This window comes from Octopus sinensis, linkage group LG26 (assembly GCF_006345805.1).
Source record: "Octopus sinensis linkage group LG26, ASM634580v1, whole genome shotgun sequence".
Taxonomy (NCBI): Eukaryota; Metazoa; Mollusca; class Cephalopoda; order Octopoda; family Octopodidae; genus Octopus; species Octopus sinensis.
In genome coordinates this window covers 4,156,419-4,179,710 of record NC_043022.1, presented here as the reverse complement: position 1 = coordinate 4,179,710, position 23,292 = coordinate 4,156,419, and the positions used below count along the sequence as shown (strand labels likewise).

At 41.1% G+C, this 23,292-nt stretch overlaps 1 protein-coding gene across 4 annotated transcripts in view; it reads left to right on the top strand.

Annotated features, from left to right (window-relative positions):
* The window catches only part of LOC115224734 (arginine-glutamic acid dipeptide repeats protein), a 453,168-nt gene that overhangs the window by 329,283 nt on the left and 100,593 nt on the right, over positions 1 to 23,292 (top strand). For all 4 annotated transcript variants that reach the window (XM_029795610.2, XM_029795612.2, XM_029795609.2 and 1 more), the window contains exons 7-9: positions 761 to 860; positions 15,081 to 15,179; positions 22,793 to 22,873. In XM_029795610.2, the coding sequence (XP_029651470.1) occupies positions 761 to 860; positions 15,081 to 15,179; positions 22,793 to 22,873 (280 nt within the window). The remainder of the gene's footprint in view (positions 1 to 760; positions 861 to 15,080; positions 15,180 to 22,792; positions 22,874 to 23,292) is intronic.

Sequence of the window (23,292 nt, the reverse complement as noted above, 5' to 3'; positions counted from 1 at the left end):
TATTACTACTTTAGTGTATGCTAATCTAATTAGCAGGTATTTTATCTTGGGGTTCCATGGCAACAAGTCAACTGAATTTTGAATTTAGTTCACGAACCCCCAGTACTACCTTTGCGGACCTCGGGTTGGCGACCACTGCACTAAACCATGCACCTTCACACACACACACACACATACATATATATATATATATACATGTTCATATACATGCGCACACTCTAAATGTATATACTTATATTTCAATTGCTCTATTCTATTCTTCATCTTGTCTTTATAGAGTAAGACAGATTACATCTACAAATAGGTGTTCTCTCTCCATCTCTCTCTCTCTCCATCTCCATCTTGCTCTCCCTCTCTCTCCATCTCCTTCTCTATCTCTCTCTCTCTCCTTCTCCATCTCTCTCTCTCTCCATCTCTCTCTCTCTCTTCATCTCTCTCTCTTCATCTCTCTCTCTCCATCTCTCTTTCTCTCTCTCTCTCTCTATCTCCATCTTGCTCTCTCTCTCTCTCTCTCTCCATCTTGCTCTCTCTCTCTCTCCTTCTCCATCTCTCTCTCTCTCTCCATCTTGCTCTCTCTCTCTCCTTCTCCATCTCTCTCTCTCCATCTCTCTTTCTCTCTCTCTCTCTCCATCTCCATCTTGCTCTCTCTCTCTCCCTCAACATGGCGGCAGGCCTCTGTTTGCCCTTGAGGTTTCCAAATCGATCGAGTACTCTCTAAACTGCTTTCCAATGCTGTTCTTTCCTTTCTAAATATTTCCAGGAGCGTCGCTGCCTTTGCTGGCATGTGTGATGCCGGCTCCACGGATGATGGTTGTCAAGCGGCATCAATGGATGAAACCACGATAAATGCCATGGACACAGTGAGTATTTCTTTTCTTCGCCGATTGGCTGCTTGCCGCCTTCTTTCGTTACGGTCGCATGCATGGGGATTCAATCTGATATTACAAGCAGAACTATTGCGAAAGGCCATTGCCGCCTCGCCAGTAATGTAATCGCTTGTTTCCTTCTACCATTCTATCTCCTCCCCCTCCTCTTCCTCCTCCTCCTCTTCTTCCCCCTCCCTCCTTCCCTCCCACTCTCTCATTAAACCCTTTGCTTAATCTGATAGACTTGATAACTTACCTTTTAGCTTTACTACATTGCTGTATTCATTTATGTATGTAATTTTAAATGGTTATCTCAACGACGCCGCCGCCACCATCACCACCCTCATTTATGCTGCCACCTCCCCCGCCCCCCCCCACGATTTCCTTGCGATTGTGTGCATGCGTGTGTGTGTGTGTGTGCGTGTCTGTGTGTCACTTGCTTTTGATATCCTAATGTATTATGTTTAATGTCTATAAAGCAAAATATTTATGTATTTTACTGCGCAGCTTCAATCTAGTCGAATTCCCCCGACTGGTTTTATGAAATATATTACATCTTCCTGCCATAACCGCGCACTCGTGTGCGCGTACACACACACGCACGTGTGCACGCGCACACAGTGTTTTTGTAGATCTGCAAATAAATATCGGTTACGATGGTTTAACTTAATATAAACCGTGGTGTACACCTAATACTTTTATCTCGTCATTCACCTTCGCTGGCCTGCGCTGCTTACACACACACACACACACACATATTTACACACATGTACACACACACACACAAACACACACATATTTACACACATGTACACACACACATACACACACACACGAATGAGATGTGAGGATTCTAAAAATATTTAACTATCATCTACAATGGTTTTGGTGATGGCACTGATGGGAATGGCGGGGTTCTGGAGTTGGAACGACTGTAAATAGTCTTACTTTGTTATTTTCCATTCCGCTGTCACTAATCTCCGTTGCGTTTCCATTTAATTTCTCTTCTTTTCCTAAAAAAAAACATTGTTTATTTTTCACTTGTTTAGTTTATCATCCTCATCATTGTCATCATCATCATCATCATCGTCGTCATCATTTGTTACAAAACCACACGGAAATAGTCGGCATTCATTTATTCAATTACAACAACATTTACATCTACTTAAGCAAATTAATTCAACTGAGCGAAAAATAAATGTTGAAATGTGGAGGAGGTGGTGGTGGTGGTGAGTTGGCGACAAAGATTCCTGTATTTATTTGTGAGTCTATGTTGTCTTATCTCTGCCTGTCTAGTTTCGATAGAGGCTAGACATGGCTACTACAGTGTCTTCTGGAAGGATTGCTTCTTCCATCAAAGGCTTGTTTGTTCTATGTGCAATGCAATGGTTTTTAGTGAAGGCCACAGCAGGATTGGGTTTAACCAAATGGGCATAAAGGATCTGTGTTGTGTCTGTGAGGCAGAGACAATTGGTTCTTAATCTTTAGCCATAAGGACACCGGGGGGGGGGAGAAATGGGTCTGTACAGTTTTGGTGCTGTGTGAGTGGTCAGTCTATCATTGTGCTTTAGCCTCTGGCCAGCACTGGTTCTGTTGACCTCTGAACAAAAGCATTACAGCTGTGACTGTCCGAGTCTTTTAGGCTCAGACACAATGTACCTTCGCCTACATTACACCTTGTGACCGTTATTTTTAAGCAAAGTCACCTGTGCTGGTGCTATGTTAAAAGCACCTGATACATTATGTGAAATGGTTGGCACTTTAGGAAGGGCACCCAGTTGTGTGTCCTTCATGCCAGAACAAACAAATGGAGTCTGTCATAGCTTGCCGGGTTACCATCCCCTCTTGAACTGCCTAACCCATACCAGCATGGAGGAGGAGGAGGGATGGTTAAATGGTGATGATAGAGTGGTTTTGGAGAAATTACTTGCCCTGCTATTCCTAGCAACTAATTGGAGACTCCTACCCCCCCCACACACACACACACAGTGTCTGTCTGTTAGTCTGTAAGTGCTGAGCTTAACTCTCTCCTAGACCTGGAGACAATAGTAGACATCCTCTCCAGTAACCCCTTCTTTTATTCCCTAAATGTGACATCTGAATCTTTGGTGCCATTGTGTCTATCCAACAGGATCCAGCTGGAGGGTCAGGTTCCACACCAATCCTTTATACACCATTATTTCACTTAACTGAAATAAATTTGTTAAGTTTCATAAATCTACCTCTAAGTGTCTGTAGATCCCTGGGTAAAATACCTATTTCTTTACTACCTACAAGGGGCTAAACACAGAGAGGACAAACAAGGACAGACAAACAGATTAAGTCGATTATATCTACCCCAGTGCGTAACTGGTACTTATTTAATCGACCCCGAAAGGATGAAAGGCAAAGTCGACCTCGGTGGAATTTGAACTCAGAACGTAGTGGCAGACGAAACACCTTTTCTTTACTACCCACAAGGGGCTAAACACAGAGAGGACAAACAGATTAAGTTGATTATATCTACTCCAGTGCATAACTGGTACTTATTTAATCGACCCCGAAAGGATGAAAGGCAAAGTCGACCTCGGCAGAATTTGAACTCAGAACGTAGCAGCAGACGAAATACCACTAAACATTTTGCCACCCTGGGTAAAATACCTTATGGTATTTTCTCTGATTCTCTGCTAAGCCTTGAGTTCAAATCCCACCAGAGTCAACTTGACTTTTTGTCCTTTCAGGGTCATTACATAAGTACCAGTCCAGGGCTGTAGATCGGCAGGTTTGTCAGAGACTTGGCCGGTGTGCCTTGTGGTATTTTTACTGGCCCTTACATTCCGATGGTAGCACCTGTCATGACATTGAAGCCACCAGCCTTTTAAGAATGGCCTTTCTTTTCTTCAAGAGAGCAGACTTGCATCTATGAACAATTTACACCAAAAGAAAGATGGAACCCTTGTCCAGCCATGTGCACACAGCTGCCGGTTGACAGTCAAAAGCCCACAGTATTTACTATTAAAAGTTCCAAACTGCTTCGTTACAAAATTAAACCATTTTCTCACTTCTGCAAACTTCTTTTCGCTTTCTGTGGCTTGGTCTTTATTGTTTAATCTCAGGTCATCATTGAGCCAAAGCACCCCCAACCACGACCACCCAGTTTAATCCCAAACTGATTGTGTCTGAAACTCTATTTTTCAGTGTATCTTCAGTAAGTAGGGTGTGTAACGAGGGAGTTTTGATTGCTGTTTCTGGCAGCCAATGTTCCTCACTGCTTTGAGAATGTCCTAAAATTCAACTTGCTTTTACCCTATTTTTCCTTCCTTCACTATTTTGGACCAGCCCACCAATGTTCCGACTAAAGCCCTTATCCATTGCCCTCACTTTTATAAACTTTTCCCTTTCCGTGGCTTTGTTAGAGTTATTTAATCTCAGATCATCACTGAGCCAGCACACTTCCAGCCATGAGCATCCTGTCTTAAATCCAAACAGATGGTATCTAGAATTACATTATCCAATATATCTTTCAGTGAGGAGGGCATGTTAGGAGGGACATTTGATATCTCATTGTTATTTCTAGCAACTGAGGTTCCTCCCTGCTTTGAGAATCCCCTAAAAGTCAACTTGGCTTCTTTTTTTTTTACCCCAATTTTTTTTCTTCTTGTATTATTTTAGACCAGCCCAGGAATGTTCTGACTAAAGCCCTTGCCCATTGGGGTGGGGTGCTGGCACTTCCCCCATCCCCTCTCTGCTCCCACCACTTCCTCCCTCCCATGGGAAATATCTCTGTGGTAGGGTTGCTGTCAAATGAGAGAACTAATGGCAGATTTGGATATAATCTTGCCACTTATTGATTTTATTTCCTCCTTACATGTGTATGCATTATCCTTTACCCATTTAATTGTTTCATGCTGATCCCTCCTCCCTCCCTCCCTCCCTCTCTCTCACAGCCCCCTACCCAGCACCAGCCCTTCTTGTCTGGTGGAGGGGACTTTTCCCTTTCACCACCACCCTCAACAACACTTGCCTCAATTTTTACTCCCTTCTTTCTCCATTCACAAAAAAGTGTCTTTGCCCCCCCCCGCCATCCTTGTCCCTTCTCTCTTTCTTTCTCTCTCTCTCTCTCTCTCTCTCTCACACACTCTCCATTAGCCATGAATGCCCTGGTTCCCCTCCCTATTTCCCTCTGCTCAGTATTTCTCACTGTGGCTGTTGCCAACCACAACAGCTTCCCCCCTCTGTCTCACTTCTGTGTCTGTGGACACCACCACCCTTCACCCACACACACACACTCTCTCTCTCTCCCCTCCCCTTCCTTGTAGTCATCATCACCACCACCACCATCTATCCACTCTCCCCAATGTCATTGCAACCACTACCTCCATCTCTCCTTCCTCAGGCACTCACCCTTATCACTCTTCCTCCTCCCCCTCACTACTGCTACTACTATTACTATGCCTGCCACTTCAGCTTTGAATGACCACAGCCAAAAAGCCTTGAAAGGAAGTCTTGTTGACACTATTGTTTAAAGAAACATTGGTTTAGACAAGAAATGTATGAATAAAGGGTCTGGCCATGCTGGAGGCTGTCCCACTCTCCTTGTTTCAATTATCATTACTAACCCAATTAGGGTCAGCCCTAGTGTTGGTGCAGTAGCAATGTCTGAAGGAAATACTCAACTTCTTGGCAGGTCTTCTTTAAGGTGAGGGAGACATTCTATGTTGGGGCCAATCGTTTAATCTTCATCTCAGCACACAATAAATTTTATCAATATGTATTGACACATCTTTGTTATTTATATTCTTTTAAGGCGGTGAGCTGGCAGAAACGTTAGCACGCCGGAAGAAATGCGTAGCCGTATTTCGTCTGTCGTTACGTTCTGAGTTCAAATTCCGCCGAGGTCGACTTTGCCTTTCATCCTTTCGGGGTCGATAAATAAAGTACCAGTTATGCACTGGGGTCGATGTAATCGACTTAATCCCTTTGTCTGTCCTTGTTTGTCCCCTCTACGTTTAGCCCCTTATGGGTAGTAAAAGAAATATATTTATATTCTGTTCATCTACCTTGGAATCTGCACTTCAGAGATACTATAGAAAGTACCCTTATAAAAAGTACATGTCTGAATTGCGATGGGTGGATATCTTCACTTAGCTGGGTGGCGTTGTCTGCACACACGGCAGGAATATCAGGTACAAACACCCCTGCACGGATCTTGATATTCAATATTCAATTAATATTGTTTGGGTGTATGGATCATACCGACCTAGCAAGGTGCCTTAATCTAAGTAGCTAACTCAACTGAATTATATATATGTTTCTTTATTGCCCACAAGGGGCTAAACATAGAGGGGACAAACAAGGACAGACAAATGGATTAAGTCGATTACATCGACCCCAGTGCGTAACTGGTACTTAATTTATCGACCCCGAAAGGATGAAAGGCAAAGTCGACCTCAGTGGAATTTGAACTCAGAACGCAACGACAGACGCAATACCGCTAAGCATTTCGCCCGGTGTGCTAACGTTTCTGCCAGCTCGCCGCCTTTATTAATATTGTTTGGGTGTATGGATTATACCAACCTAGCAAGGGGCCTCAATTTAAGTACCTGGTTCAACTGAATTATATATAGATTATCTGGCCTCCATGCCAGTGACGCGTTAAAAGCACCAACCGATTGTGGCCGATGCCAGACCCCCCTGGCACCTGTGCAGGTGGCACGTGAAGAGCACCCACTACACTCATGGGAGTGGTTGGCATTAGGAAGGGCATCCAGCTGTAGAAACTCTGCCAGATCAGACTGGAAGCTAGTGCAGCCCCTGGCTTCCCAGACCCCGGTCGAACCGTCCAACCCGTGCTACCGCGGAAAACGGACGTTAAACGATGATGAGTGTGTTTGAAGTGGTGTACAGGGACTGTGTATTGAGAAAAAGGATATATATATATATATATATATATCTGTGTGTGTGTGTGTAGAAGCCAGTTTGTCTGGAGCTCAACCACAGATTTACAATATAAAATTGTGATGAACCATAACCTTGGACCCTGCCATAAGAGATACACACACACACACACACACAAACACACACACACACACTGGCCAAGCAAAGCCTCATAAGTGGATTTGCTAAACAAGCAGGAGTGGCTGTGTGGTAAGTAGCTTGCTAACCAACCACATGGTTCCGGGTTCAGTCCCACTGCGTGGCATCTTGGGCAAGTGTCTTCTGCTATAGCTCCGGGCCGACCAATGCCTTGTGAGTGGATTTGGTAGACGGAAACTGAAAGAAGCCCGTCGTATATATGTATGTGTGTGTGTCTGTGTTTGTCCCCCTAGCATTGCTTGACAACCGATGCTAGTGTGTTTATGTCCCTGTCACTTAGCGGTTCGGCAAATGAGACCGATAGAATAAGTACTGGGCTTTCAAACGAATAAGTCCCGGGGTCGATTTGATTGACTAAAGGCGGTGCTCCAGCATGGCCGCAGTCAAATGACTGAAACAAGTAAAAGAGTAAAAGAGTAAACTGAAAGAAGTCTATCATATATATGTATGTGTGTGTGTGTGTGTTTGTCCCCCACCACAGCTTGAAAACTGGTGTTGGCACATTTGCATCCCCATAACCTAGCAGTTCAACAGAAGAAGCCAATAAAACAAGTACGAAGCTTTAATGAAATAAGTGCTGGGGTTGATTTGTTCGACTGAAATTCCTCAAGACGTTGCTCCAGCAGGGTCTCAGTCAAACGACTGGTTCAAATAAAAAGCCGAACGATGTGACTAGAGGTTTGCACACACGTCGGGACTTGTCGGGTGGGGGTGGGGGTGTTGCTCACTTCATTTCCATCTGTTCAAACGATTGCTCTAATTAATCTGAGAACATATGGTTGACTGACAGCCCAGAATATAACGAGCCCTCCCTTAATTAATAAACAAAGCTATATTAATTACAGTTACTTCTTTGTAGCTCCTTTTAGAGGAAACCTTTTTTCTTCCTCCTGCCTCCCCTTTTTAAACTATTGAATAGAATCTACCATGTGTATCATATCTGTCCAACAATATATTCTACACAATGAATTTTAACGTGGTCCCTCTCCCAACTCCTTAAAATGGAAAGAGATAGAATGTAAAACCTATGCTACTTAAATATCACTATTATTATTGTGTGTGTATGTGTGTATATATATATATATAGCTGTGGCTGTGTGGTAAGAAGCTTGCTTTCCAACCACATGGTTCTGGGTTCAATCCCACTACGTGGCACCTTGGGCATGTGCCTTCTATAGCCTCAAGTCGACCAAAGCCTTGTGAGTGGATTTGGTAGATGGAAACTGAAAGAAGCCCATCGTGTGTGTATATATATATATTTATATATATATGTGTGTGTGTGTGAGTGGATTTGGTAGATGGAAACTGAAAGAAGCCCATATTATATATATATATATATATATATATATATATATATGTGTGTGTGTGTGTCTGTGTTTGTCCCTCCACCATCTTTTGACAGCTGATGTTGGTGTGATTATGTCCCCGTAACGTAGCAGTTTGGCAAAAGTGACCAATAGAATAAGTATGAGACTTACAGAGCATAAGCCCTCAAGTCAGTTTGTTTGACTAAAGACCCATGGCTGCAGTCAAATGCCTGAAAGAAAAGTGTGTGTGTGTGTGTGAATTTGTTCAAATAAAAATTCTTCAAGGCAGTGCTCCAACATGGCCACAGTCTAATTACTGAAACCAAAAATAAAAGATATAAACAAACGTGTATGCGTGTGTGTATTTATATACTTGAGTATATATTCATATGGGTGAAGGCCCATGACCTAGTGGTGTTGTACTCACAATTGTGAGATCGCAGTTTCAAATCTCAGCTGTGTTCCCGAGTAAAATATTTCATTTTATTTTATTTCGGTCCATTCAACTGTAGATGGTGGTCACCCTGCAATAGATTAGTCTTCCAATTAGGGGGAATTTTGGCCTGCTTACTTAGCCAGTGGGGTGGCATCATTCAAAAGCTAAAACGATGTGCATTATGGCCAATAATATATATAATAAAAATTTGATAGTTTAGCCGATACTGTAATATTTATATGTGTATATCAGGAATTGTGAAGGCGCATGGCTCAGTGGTTAGAGCGTCGAGCTTACGATTGTGAGGTTGTGAGCTCGAATCCTGGACCGGGCTGCGTGTTGTGTTCTTGAGCAAGGCACTTTATTTCACGTTGCTCCAGTTCACTCAGATGTAGAAATGAGTTGTGACGTCACAGGTGCCAAGCTCTATCATGGCCTTTGTCTTTCCCTTGGATAACAACAGTAGTGTGGAGAGGAGAGGCTGGTATGTATGGGCGACTGCTGGTCTTCCATAAACAACCTCGCCCAGACTTGTGTCTAGGAAGGTAACTTTTTAGGTGCAATCCCATGGTCTGTGTCGTGACCGAAGGGGGTCTCCGATATCAGTAATAAAGAATAAACAAGTAAATGATGTGGTGTCACTTTAGAGCATGCAATTTAAAATTCAAATATAATTGCAGAATTGTTAGAGTGAATAAGGGATTAAGTTAGGCATAAAGTCTCTTACAGCTGTTTCGAGAATAGCTGTGCATATGATGGATTTCTCATTGAGTAAAGATTTCTATATAAAAGCCAACTAGTCAATCTTCAGAGAGGGAGGATTAAGGAATATCCTTAATGAAGGATTATTCGTTTGTGTGTTTGCACATATGTATGTGTGTTCATGTACGTACACACATAGGTGCAGGCGTGGTTGTGTGGTGAGAAGCCTGATTTGATTCCCAACCACAGTGTTCTGGGTTCAGTCCCACTGCGTGGCACCTTGGGCGAGTATTTTCTGTTATAACCTCGGGCTGATGAAAGCCTTGTGAGTGGATTTGGTAGACAAAAGCTGAAAAGGAATCAGTCATATATATTTATATATCTGTGTGTGTGTGTCTGTCTGTTTGTCCTCCCACCATCGCTTGACAACTGATGTTCGTGTGTTTGCATCCCTGTAACTTAGCAGTTCAGCAAAAAAGACCAATAGAATAAGTACCAGGCATAGAAAGACCAAGTCATATGGTTGATGTCTTTGGCTAAAAGGCATTGCTCCAGCATGAGCACAGTCAAATGACTGAAGAAAATAAAATATCTATATATAGGCATGTGGATTATGGTTAGGATATTTGGCTCATGATCGTAAAGGTCATGAGTTCAATTCCTGACAGCACATTGTGTCCTTGAGCAAGACACTTTATTTTTCAATCTGCTCCAGTCCATTCAGTTGGCAAAAAGGAGTAGTTTCTGTATTTCAAAGGGCCAACCTTGTCCTATTCTGTATCTTGCTGAATCTCCCTGAGAACTGTGTTAAGGGTACATGTGTCTGTGGAATACTCAACCACTTGCACGTTAATTTTATGAGCCGGCTGTTCCGTTGATTGAATCTGCTGGGACCTTAGTCATCGTACCGACAGAGGGCTCCTTTATATATAAATATGTTTGTAAAAGGTCTGCTTTCCATGGGCACAAGCGTTGGGGCAGTTCCATAGGCATCCACCTGCTAGAGGATTAGTCCAGTAGCTGTTTCTGTGTCCCTAATCCTCTCAGAAGGCATTAGCCAATCCGTGCAAGACACTCGTTTCTGCCCCCCCCCTCCCGGTAGTACTTTAAACTCTCGACTCCTGGCACAAAGCTGCCTTCTTCACCCCTGCTCCAGAGCGTAAGCTGCGGGGTCACTCCGAAAAGCTCTATCTGCGACGATTTCATCTCAATCGAAGGAGAGGGGCTTTCTCCGTCCGGGTTGTGGATCCGTGGAATAAGCTGCCAGACGAGATAGTGAAGATGCCGACGGCCACTCGGTTCAAAGTCTCTCTTGACCAGAAATGACCTGAACTCTTTGCGTGAACACCCTCCCTGTACATAACTCCATGTCCCCCTACATGGCCTTGCTTTTTGCTTTTTGAGCCAAAAAATTAACTTAACTTCAGTACGGCTCTTCCACCTCAGTTGCAAGGATTTATCATGCAAGGTACTTGGTGACCCCACACTGGTGCTGGAGCCCGAAGGGGCTGGCATTAGGAAGGGCATCCCGCCCTTGAAACCGTATCAAAGCAGACAGCAGGGATTTGTGCAGTCTTCCACTTGCCTGTTCCTGTCAGACGGGTCCAACCCATGCCAGCACGGAAAACCAGCACTCTTTAAATGGTGATGATGTATGTATATGAATGTAGATACGTCTGTATGTCTATACATTTGTGTGTGTCTGTGTGTCCATATATATTAGATATATTTACTCGCGCACACGTCTGTTTATGTATGCATGTCACATAGGCGCAGGAGTGGCTGTGTGGTAAGTAGCTTGCTTACCAACCACATGGTTCCGGGCTCAGTCCCACTGCGTGGCATCTTGGGCAAGTGTCTTCTGCTATAGCCCTGGGCCGACCAATGCCTTGTGAGTGGATTTGGTAGATGGAAACTGAAAGAAGCCTGTCGTATATATGTATATATATATATGTATGTGCGTGTTTGTGTGTCTGTGTTTGTCCCCCTAGCATTGCTTGACAACCGATGCTGGTGTGTTTACGTCCTCGTCACTTAGCGGTTCGGCAAAAAGAGACCGATAGAATAAGTACTGGGCTTACGAAAAGAATAAGTCCCGGGGTTGATTTGCTCGGCTAAAGGCGGTGCTCCAGCATGGCCGCAGTCAAATGAATGAAACAAGTAAAATAGTAAAAAAAGGAGTAAAAGAGATATCAGTATAATCATCATCATCATCATCATCATCAAACGTCCGTTTTATACACACACACACACACACACACACACACATCTAAATAATTCTTCTGTATTTTCTTATGTGAAAATTTGAGGACAATCCTGCTTTTGTGTGTGTATATAGACAGACAGACAAACAGACAGAGACATTCGAGTGTCATTTCCTAAATTCCTCTTCGTATTGTCTGCCTTTTTATCTTTTCTGTGACTTCCATAATTATTCTGCCCCACCCCCCAATGTCCTAATTACACTTTACTCCTCTTCCTCCCTATTTTTACGACTTTCATTTAATTGCCCCCTCCCCTCATCCTTCCTTAATCACACGTTTCCCCTGGGCCCTTCTATTATTGCCTAGGATGCTTTTTTGGAAACCAACTAAATTGTATATTATATATATATATATATATATATATATATATATATATATATATATATATAAATAACTATATATATATGTATATATATATATATATATATATATGTATATATATATATATATATGTATATATATGTATATAAATAACTATATATATATGTATATATATGTATATAAATAGCTATATATATATGTATATATATGTATATAAATAACTATATATATATATATGTATATATATGTATATAAATAACTATATATATATATATATTATATATATGTATATATATGTATATAAATGTATATAAATAACTAATATATATATATATGTATAAATAACTATATATGTATGTATATATATATATAATATAATTATAGAAATATATATATGTGTATATATATATATATATATATGTATATAAATAACTATATATGTATGTATATATATATATATAATTATATATATATAATTATAGAAATATATATATATGTGTGTATATATATATTTCTATAATTCCTGTTTTCGCTCCAGGCTTGTATTTTGCCTGGTGTCTAGATGTGAAGGGAGGAAACTCTTATGTGTATATTTCTAGGATGTGGCTTTTAGCAGCCACACACAGACACACACACACACACACACACTCACGCACGCACACACACCCACACCCACACACAACATCCTCTTGTTTGAAAGCAAAATTAAAACCTGTTCCGCAAGGCTCCCTCCCTCCCTCTCTCTTCCCCTTCTTTCCTTTTATACTTCTCGGAATAGAACAGACAAACTATGTGACTCTCGCCTTTATTATCTAAGCTTTCCTCTTGTTCTATTATCAGCTTTTTTTTCTCTTTCTCTCTTTTACTTGTTTCAGTCATTTTGACTGAGGCCATGCTGGAGCACCGACTTTAGTCGAGCAAATCGTCCCCCGGGACTTATTCTTTTGTAAGCCCAGTACTTATTCTATCGGTCCCTTTGGCCGAACCTCTAAGTAACAGGGACATAAACACACCAGTATCGGTTGTCAAGCAATGCTAGGGGGACAAACGCAGACACATACACACATATATATATACATATACATACGACGGGCTTCTTTCAGTTTCCATCTACCAAATCCACTCACAAGGCATTGGTCGGTCCGAGGCTATAGTAGAAGACACATGCCCAAGGTGCCACATAGTGGGACTGAACCTGGAACCATGTGGTTGGTAAACAAGCTACTTACCTCACAGCCACTCCTGCGCATATCAGCTTTTTTTTACTGCATCTTTTTAGTTTTTAATTGTAATTGTTTTTTTTTAAATTTTAATTTCTCTTTCTCTTGCCTGTTTTTTTTCTCTTCTCTCTTTTACTTGTTTCAGTCATTTTGACTGAGGCCATGCTGGAGCACCGACTTTAGTCGAGCAAATCGTCCCCGGGGACTTATTCTTTTGTAAGCCCAGTACTTATTCTATCGGTCCCTTTGGCCGAACCTCTAAGTAACAGGGGACATAAAACACACCAGTATCGGTTGTCAAGCAAGCTAGGGGGACAAACGCAGACACATACACACATATATATATACATATACATACGACGGGCTTCTTTCAGTTTCCATCTACCAAATCCACTCACAAGGCATTGGTCGGTCCGAGGCTATAGTAGAAGACACATGCCCAAGGTGCCACATAGTGGGACTGAACCTGGAACCATGTGGTTGGTAAGCAAGCTACTTACCACACAGCCACTCCTGCGCATATCAGCTTTTTTTTACTGCATCTTTTTGGTTTTTAATTGTAATTGTTTTTTTTTAAATTTTAATTTCTCTTTCTCTTGCCTGTTTTTTTTCTCTTCTTTTCTTTTCTTTTTTTTCATTGTTGTTCCTCGTTATCACCTTCAGTGCTTTCACCAATTTAGCTGAAAAACTAATCAGTTGTAAGAATTTTTCAACAGTTTTTTGTTTCCAAAACAAAAATTAAATATGCACTTACAACATGGAATCTCTGAACAGTTCATATTGTTTTATTCCGTACGAATATATTTAAACAAAAGCAAAGGCATACCTCACAGGTGCAGGCATACCTGTGTCATAAGAAACTGGCTTCCAACCACACAGTTCTGGATTCAGTCCCACTGTATGGTACCTTGGGCAAGTGTTCTCTTATAGCCTTGGGCTGACCAAAGCCTTCTGACTGATGGTTTGGAGCGGGGTTGCACCAAACCCCAGTCTGATTTAGCATGGTTTCTACAGCTGGGTACCCTTCCTAACGCCAACTGCTCCATCGATGGTGCCAGGAAGGGCATCCAGTTGTAAAAACCCTGCCAAAATGGACACAGCAGCCTGGAGTAGTCTTCTGCCTGTCAACCATCCTACCCATGCATACGTGGATGTCAAACATTAAATGATGATGGTCTGTGGGTGTGTATATATATATATTTGCTTTTCGAGCCAAAAAATTAACTTAACTTCAGTACGGCTCTTCCACCTCAGTTGCAAAGATTTATCATGCAAGGTACTTGGTGACCCCACACTGGTGCTGGAGCCCGAAGTGGCTGGCATTAGGATGGGCATCCCACCCCCCTTGAAACCGTATCAAAGCAGACAGCAGGGGTTGGTGCAGTCTTCCACTTCCTGCCAGACGTGTCCAACCCATGCCAGCATGGAAAGCAAGCACTCTTTAAATGGTGATGATGTATGTATATGAATGTAGAGACGTCTGTATGTCTATACATTTGTGTGTGTCTGTGTGTTCATATATATATCTATGTGTGTGTGTATATATATATATATATATATATATACATAATAAATTCAGGGTGAATTCAGGTCGATTATACATTGATGTAAGTTGTTTTATAAAGCTCGAAACACGTGTACCACAACATCCTTGTGTTCTGTTTTTTATTTCATTTCATACATATATATATATATGTATGTATATATATATATATATATGTATATATATGTGTGTGTGTGTGTGTATGTATTTCGTAAGTATATCGTGTGTGTGTGTTATATGATGTATATCATATCGTGTGTATTATATATATATATATATATATACATGCTGTGGTTTTATAATCGTATAATAATAATAATATATTGTTGTCTTCTCCTTTCCGCAGCTTCATCTCTGCCATTATGACACAGGGAAGGCATTGCAAGCTCTTGTCAAGTGTCCTGTACCTCGTGGTATTGAGAAAAAATGGACTGATGATGAAACGGTATGTATTGATTTCACTTGTCTTTATGCTGGGGTGGTGTGGCCTTCAACCTTGTCCTTGTTCGTTTGACCTTTAGTTTGTTGGATAGCCAGCTGTCGCCACACTGGGTACTCTTTTATTCTTTTACTTGTTTCAGTCATTAGACTGCGGCCATGCTGGGGCACTGCCTTGAAGAATTTTTAGTCAAATATATTGACCCCAGTACTTAAAGTCTGGTACATATTCTATCGGTTTCTTTTGATAGATTGTTAAGTGACGGGGACGTAAACACACCAACACCAGTTGTCAAGTGGTGGTGGTTGGAGAAACAAAGGTACACACACACACACACACACACACACACACACACACACACAATGAGCTTCTTTTGGTTTCCATCTACCAAATCCACTCGCAAGGCTTTGGCCAGCCCGAGGTTATAGTAGAAGACACTTGCCCAGAAATGTCACACAGTGGGACTGAACCCAGAACCATATGGTTGGGAAGTCCCCCAACCCAGATTGTATGGGTCCCATTCACATTTATCAGCATATGCACGTAACATCATAATTTCCATCTCTGGACTGGGCTGTGCATTGTATCCTTGAGCAGGTTATTTCATTTCCCATTGTTCTGGGCTACTTTGCTGATATGGTTACTGGCTGAACCAATTGTTGGTGCTACCCTCTGTCCCTCCAATTGTTGCATTGGGTGTGCCATTGTACAAAGTGTGACTGGCCCATTTGGCTGCCTTTGTCTGCTTGTAACTATTGTACCCCTAAAATAGGTAGCAAAACTGTTACACTGTATTCCAAATGACTCACACATATATACACACACACACACACATACATAATTCCAAGTGACTAATACATGTGCATGTAAGTATGTATATGTATCTGTATGTATATAAATATATATATATATATATTTATATATACACACTTGTGTGTGTAGTGCCATTTTGTGAATATACATTCCTTATTTCTTTATTACCCACAAGGGGATAAACATAGAAGGGACAAACAAGGACAGACAAACGGATTAAGTCGATTACGTCTACTCCAGTGTGTAACTGGTACTTAATTTATCGACCCCGAAAGGATGAAAGGCAAAGTCGACCTTGGCAGAATTTGAACTCGGAATGTAACAGCCGACGAAATACCGCTAAGTATTTTACCTGGTGTGCTGACGTTTCTGCCAGCTCACCGTCATCATTTGATAATGATATTTTGGTGAGATGTATCAAATTGTGTGTGTGTAGATAGATACATACACACACACACACACACACATGCACATGTAGATATGTGTTTTGTGGATGGGTGTTTGTATTTCCGTAACATCCCCTTATAGTTGTAACCGAGTGTCGACATCATACAATTACGAGATCATTCGTTTCCACACCTCCCTGAAAAAATCTCCCCAACCTTTGGGAAACGTTACTTTGCTTGTAAATAGGTGATGGTTATTAACAGGAAGGGCTGCAGAAATTTTGCTTCAGTTAACTCCATTCGACCCATGCAAGCATGGAAAAGTGTAAGTTGTAACGACAATGACCTCTGTGTGGGTGGGTGTTAATGGGAGGCGGTGTTCTCTGACTACATACACAGATGGTGTTTCTCTTCTAATTATCTTGTAACATTTTTGTAGGTTTTTTTATCTCGTAAATTAGCTAATTTTAGATGTAACAGTGACTAAACACTACAAAACAATTTAATAAATGCAACATATTTACATTAAAAAAAAATCCTCGTTAACTACACATACCAAACACTTCTACATAATAATTCTAATTAGCCACACGTACTTAACACATTTACGTTATTCCTTCATTAACCACTCACCAATGTGTTTATGTAATATCTTTGTCAGCCACCAATTGTTATCAGTTCCTCCTTCGCTCTGCTGCAGCTTGGCCGGCAAATTGATGCCACCATTTTCTGTTAGATATGTTTTTCTCTTCATCTGCCCTTGCAATATTACACGTTCTCATGTTGGTCATAAACGCCTTGGGCCATGGAGTTTTTGCTCTACCACTCATTCTTTTCCCTCTGGTGGTCATCATCATCATCGTTTAACGTCCGTTCTCCATGCTAGCATGGGTTGGACGGTTCGACCGGGGATCTGGGAAGCCAGGGTTGCAGCAGGCTCCAGTCTTATCTGGCAATGTTTCTACAGCTGGATGCCCTTCCTAATGCCAACCACTCTGTGAGTGTCCATTTGAAAACTGTTCTACAACAAGGCTGTACTGGTAACCGAAATATATGACCTGCTAGATTCAGTCTTCCTTCTATGGTGAGTTCGTTAAATGATCTGGCATTGGTTCTCTTTAGAACGTCTTCAGTGCTCACGTGGTCTTGCCAGGACCTTCCCAGAATCCTCAAGCGTTGATGCCACTTATGGATCTTCTGCACCCTGTGGTTTTTGGTCTTCTTCTCTTCCCTCTCCCCTCCTACAGTATCCATTTGTAAACTGTTTCAGAATGGTGTTGTACTGGCAACCGAAATATATGGACTTGTTAGTTTCAACCTTCATTCGATAATGAGTCCACTAAGTGGTCTTGTGTTGGCTCTCTTTAGTATCGTCATTGGTTACATGGTCTTGCCTGTACATTCTCAGAATCCTGTCAAGCATTGATGTCAGTTATGAATGTTTGGTGCCATGTAGGTTTTGGTCATCCTCTCTTCCTTTTTTCCCCCTGGTGGTGTCCATTTGAAAATTGTTTTACAATTATAGTCGCAGGAGTGGCTGTGTGGTAAGTAGCTTGCTAACCAACCACATGGTTCCGGGTTCAGTCCCACTGCGTGACACCTTGGGCAAGTGTCTTCTATTATAGCTTCGGGCCAACCAAAGCCTTGTGAGTGGATTTGGTAGATGGAAACTGAAAGAGCCCGTCGTATATATATATATATATGTGTGTGTGTGTGTTTATGTGTCTGTGTTTGTCCCCCCCCCCCAACATCGCTTGACAACCGATGTTGGTGTGTTTACATCCCCGTAACTTAGTGGTTCGGCAAAAGAGACCGATAGAATAAGTACTAGGCTTACAAAGAATAAGTTCTGGGGGTCGATTTCCTCGACTAAAGTCGGTGCTGCAGCATGGCCGCAGTCAAATGACTGAAACAAGTAAAAGAGTAATGGCATTGTACTGGTGCCACTGCATTCTGTTGACTATGTCTTTTTCCTACATCCACCCTTGCAACGGGTACCCTTTCTCATGTCAGACATGATTGTTTTGTACCATGTAGTTTCCAGTCTACTTCTCTTCCTTTTTAACCCCTGGTGTTTCCCCATTTCAAAACTGTTTTAGAACAATGCTATTCCAGTAGCTAAAATATATGACCTGCTAGTTTCAATCTTCACTCCATGATGAGTTCATAAAATGATCTTGTGTTGGCCCTCTTTAGGACATCTTCTGACTGACCCTGGGAAAAGTCTCATGATGGACAACACTGCCCTTCCTCGACTGATTAGGTCAGATAGAGAAAACAGCAATAACTGTTTTGTATCACTCTTTCGTGTGAAACCCCTAGTTAAGAAACACTGCCCCAAGGTGACAGTGAGCCTCTGGAGATCTTCCTCACTCACGCCCAGCCATTTAGTGCAGGACCTGTCGCAAGGCCTCTTGCAGCATAATGCTGTTGCCTCGAATGAGAGTAAATAGATATTTAATGGAAATGAGATGTATTCAGTTGTTTGGTAGAAATATGAACATTTCATGATTCTGCAAGAGAGATATCTGGCATTGTCTGGGAATAAAGCCAGCAGTTGGTGATCTTCATGTGTTCAGGACAGCAGATCCATTTGAAGAAGAGAAGAAACTTGTTGTTAACAATGAAGAGTGGAACGGCTGTTGGAAAGTGGCAACGATTTATTGCATGGATGGAACTCGAAAGATTGACCATTATAAACACCTCCTTGAGAAATGCGAAGATGCCAGCTGGAAAGCAGAGCATTATTGAATGCAGAGGATTCAATGGAAACGGTGTCAAGGCAATGGTTGTCACTTGAGCCAACTTGTCTTAAAGCAAATACCATCCTGAGTGATATCCAAGCTACAGTGGAGAAGGAAAGCCATTGGGTTTGGTTAGAAAGAGACAATGAGCAATGGCTACCAAAATACTGAGTGAAGCCTAGTAACTAGCCGAGCTGACAAGCAGGGCCTCATCTTAGTAAGGGGCAGTGGTGGTGCACAATAATGCTGGTGAGAGGAAAACCCCTAAAAACTGCACACATTCTCTTTTGCCGAACCGCTAAGTAATGGGGATGTAAACACACCAGCATCGGTTGTTAAGCAATGTTGGGGGGGACAAACACAGACACACATACATATATATATACATATATACGACGGGCTTCTTTCAGTTTCCGTCTACCAAATCCACTCACAAGGCTTTGGTCGGCCCGAAGCTATAGTAGAAGACACTTCCCCCAAGGTGCCATGCAGTGGGACTGAACCCGGAACTGTGTGGTTGGTAAGCAAGCTACTTACCACACAGCCACTCCTGTGCCTGTAAAAATAATCCATGGCAATATGATTGTGTGTGAGGTACCAATTGGCTGCTATTTCTACCAATTTGATTGTACCTTGTTGGCTCTTTATTATATCATGGATACAAAAAAGTGTATAAAATTACAACATGAACAAGGATTTATATATTTATATTCCAGTGAAAAACAACCCCAGAACGCTGTCTTATTTCCTGTTAGTTTTATTTTAATTATCTTCTGAAATTCATCAAGTTACATTGGTTAATTACTCTAATGAGCAGTCATGGAGTTTAATGTTTATTGACGTAAATTTAACGACATCTAAATTAGAAATGTCAGACAAATTGCCTTTTTATATTTTTATTTGTTTGCAAAGGCCCATGCTGTGTGGTAAGAAGTTTGCTTCTCCAACCACATGGTTCCGGGTTCAGTCCCACTGCGTGGCACCTTGGCCTTCTACTATAGCCTCGGGCAGACCAAAGCCATGAGCATGGATTTGGTGGGCAGAAATTGGAAGAAACTCATCGCACACACGTGTGTGTCCGTGTCCACCACTTGACAACCATTGTTGGTGTAATTTAGCAGTTCGGCAAAAGAGACTGATAAAATAAGTATCAGGCTTTAAAAAAAAAAGTACTGGGGGTCAATTCGTTTGCCTGAAATTCCTCAAAGTGACCGCAGTCTAATGACCGTAACAAATAAAAGAACCATCAACAAAGAAACGGTCAGTTGTTTCATCAATGGTAGAAGAACATTGAAATGTCAGATTTTGAGGTGATTTCAACGCTCTTCATCCTGAAAAGATGATTTTATTTATTTCCTGCCAGTTTCTCACTTTCTCCTAATTACACATTATGCCAATCGCAATTTACTACGTATTATTCCTTGGCATGTCTGCTGAACTCTGACCCTGTTGGGTGCTGCGCTTGGTGCTTCGAACATGTTAATCGAATGTAGAGAAAACGGCCTTTTATTAAAACCGTTTTTCTGTCGAATGCAATATTATTTCTTGGTAGAAATTGAGTGTTCAGTCAAGAATTCAGTGATCTCTCGCAGAAAGTTAAAGAGATTATTTAGATAAACTCTTCTAGTGATTTACCAATATTTTCATCCACATGGTTCTTGTGAATTCGCTGCCGGTCTTTTGATCGTTTGCTATTAACTCTCCACTTTTGATATTATCATCGAGTGGTTTGCTTTATTAATTTGTTTCTTGCCAAATAACTTTGTGCTATTGATTCCGTGCGATTCATTTTATCTGAAAAGCTTTGACTTGTAGGTTCGCGACTCTTGTGTATTCCTTGTTTATTGCTAGTCATTCTTAGCGCTCTCCCTCTCTCCTTCCATCCACTCCTCTCTCTCCCTCTATACCCTCTTCTCTCTCTCCCTCTATCCCCTCTTCTCTCTCTCTCTATACCCTCCTCTCTCTCTCTCCCTCTATACCCTCCTCTCTCTCTTTCCCTCTATCCCCTCTTCTCTCTCTCTCTCTCTCTCTATACCCTCCTCTCTCTCCCTCTATCCCCTCTTCTCTCTCTCTCTCTCCCTCTATACCCTCCTCTCTCTCTCTCTCCCTCTCTCCCCTCTTCTCTCTCTCTCTCTCTCCCTCTATACCCTCTTCTCTCTCTCTCTCTCTCTCTCCCTCTATACCCTCTTCTCTCTCTATAATACAAGAGGCAGGCTAGCCTCGAGATGCTTGCCTTTCTCACTACAAAATCTTGCCTTCTTCATGCCAAATTTGTTCTCTGTTCTCACTTTCGTTCCTTCATTCCGTTGGTCAGTTTGTGACTTCTTCTTCTTCTCCTTCCCCGCAACAGAAGAATATTATTCAATGTGTTTAAAAGACTTCTGAAGCCAGATAGATCCTCATGGCTGCTTTCCCAACAACCTCTTTTCATTGAACTTCACCTTTTGCCTTAATTCTTCTGACTCTCACTCAAGTGTCTCTTTCCCTTGAGTGTCACTCAATTATTAAATAATATTTCTTAAGTGGAAATAAAAAATTACAAACTAAAATTGAACCTGATTTTCTTCTTCTTCTTCTTCTTCTTCTTCTTCTTACTATTAAGGTGGTCAGTTGACAGAATCATTAGCATACTGCACGAAATGCTTAGTGGCTGAGGTCGACTTCCATCCTTTCAGGGTTGATACCAGTGGAACGCTGGGGTCGATGTAATCAACTAGTCCTCTCCTCCTAAATTTCAGTTCTTGTACCTTTAGTAGAAAGGCTTATTATTATTATTATTATCATTATTAATTATTATTATTATTATTATTAATTATTATTATTATTATTATTAATTATTATTATCATTATTAATTATTATTATTATTATTATTACTATTACTATATTATTATTATTATTATTATTATTATTATTAGTAGTAGTAGTAGTAGTAGTAGTAGTAGTAGTAGTATTGTGGTGAGTTGGCAGAACCGTTAGTATGCTGGGCAAAATGCCTGACAGCATTTATTCCATTTCTTTACATTCTTGGTTCAAATTCCTCTGTGATCGGCTTTGCCTTTCATCCTTTCTGGGTGGATGAAATAAATACCCAGTTAAGCAGTGTGTGTGGGGGTCAGTGTAATTGATCAGCCCTCTCCTGCAAAATTTCAGGCTTCTAGTAGGAAGGATCATTGTTATTTCACTTTTTAATTCTTAACCCTTTTGATACCAACCCACCTGAAACCACCTATGGCTCTGTAGTACAAATGTCTGGTTTTCAAAAGTTCTTTATTAAAATCTTCCACCAAACCTTAGTCACAATTTATATTCCTAACACTAGCTTAATGATAACTAAGTTATTTTACTAAATACTTTATTATATTTAAAATGAATTGAAAGAAACACAGAACATCTTCAAATAAATACGGTGACGAAAGAGTTAATTTAAAATTAATATTTTTCAGTTGAACTTTTTAAATTTGATGTATACAATCGGTTTTTTTGTTGGGGGGGCGGGGGTTGTTTTTGGTCCTCTGTAAAGACTGACGTTTTTCCAATTGAAGATCCATTTGACTCTGTACAAGTTGGAATATGTAGGAGAATGACTCCCAGTGCCATCTCTATGGTTTCTTAACTTTTGCCATAAACGAAAGTTAGTTCTGTTAATCACTTCTTCATTTCAATATCTTTTTCCAGAAGCGCTTCATCAAGGGTTTACGTCAGTATGGGAAAAATTTCTTCAAAATTCGTAAAGAATTACTCCCACACAGAGAAACGGTAAGTGGAAAAAATTTCTCCTTGAGGAAAAACTCTGCTGTTTGTTCTTTTGTTTGTTTTTTGTTTTTATTTCTAGCTGTACACAATTTTCGAATTCTAAGACCTTGTTCTGAGTGTTCTTTGAGATGAAAGTCTTATTTTTCAAAAAAGAAGAGAAAAAATTTTTATATATGATCGTGTATTTGCTTGTGCCACAAATTGTGGATGCTGAACCAAATTAGAATCTTTTCGTTCCGTTTCTACTGAAAGCGAAGAAAAAATGAACATTGTTTAAAGATATCGGAATCATCATCATCATCATCATCAGCCTCATCATGTTGAATTAACTTCCCTGGTTCCCAGGGCTGTGGAGTCAGAAACAATTAAGGGGTAGCTGGAGTCAGAGTCAGTAAAACTATATTGACTCCGACTCACAATAT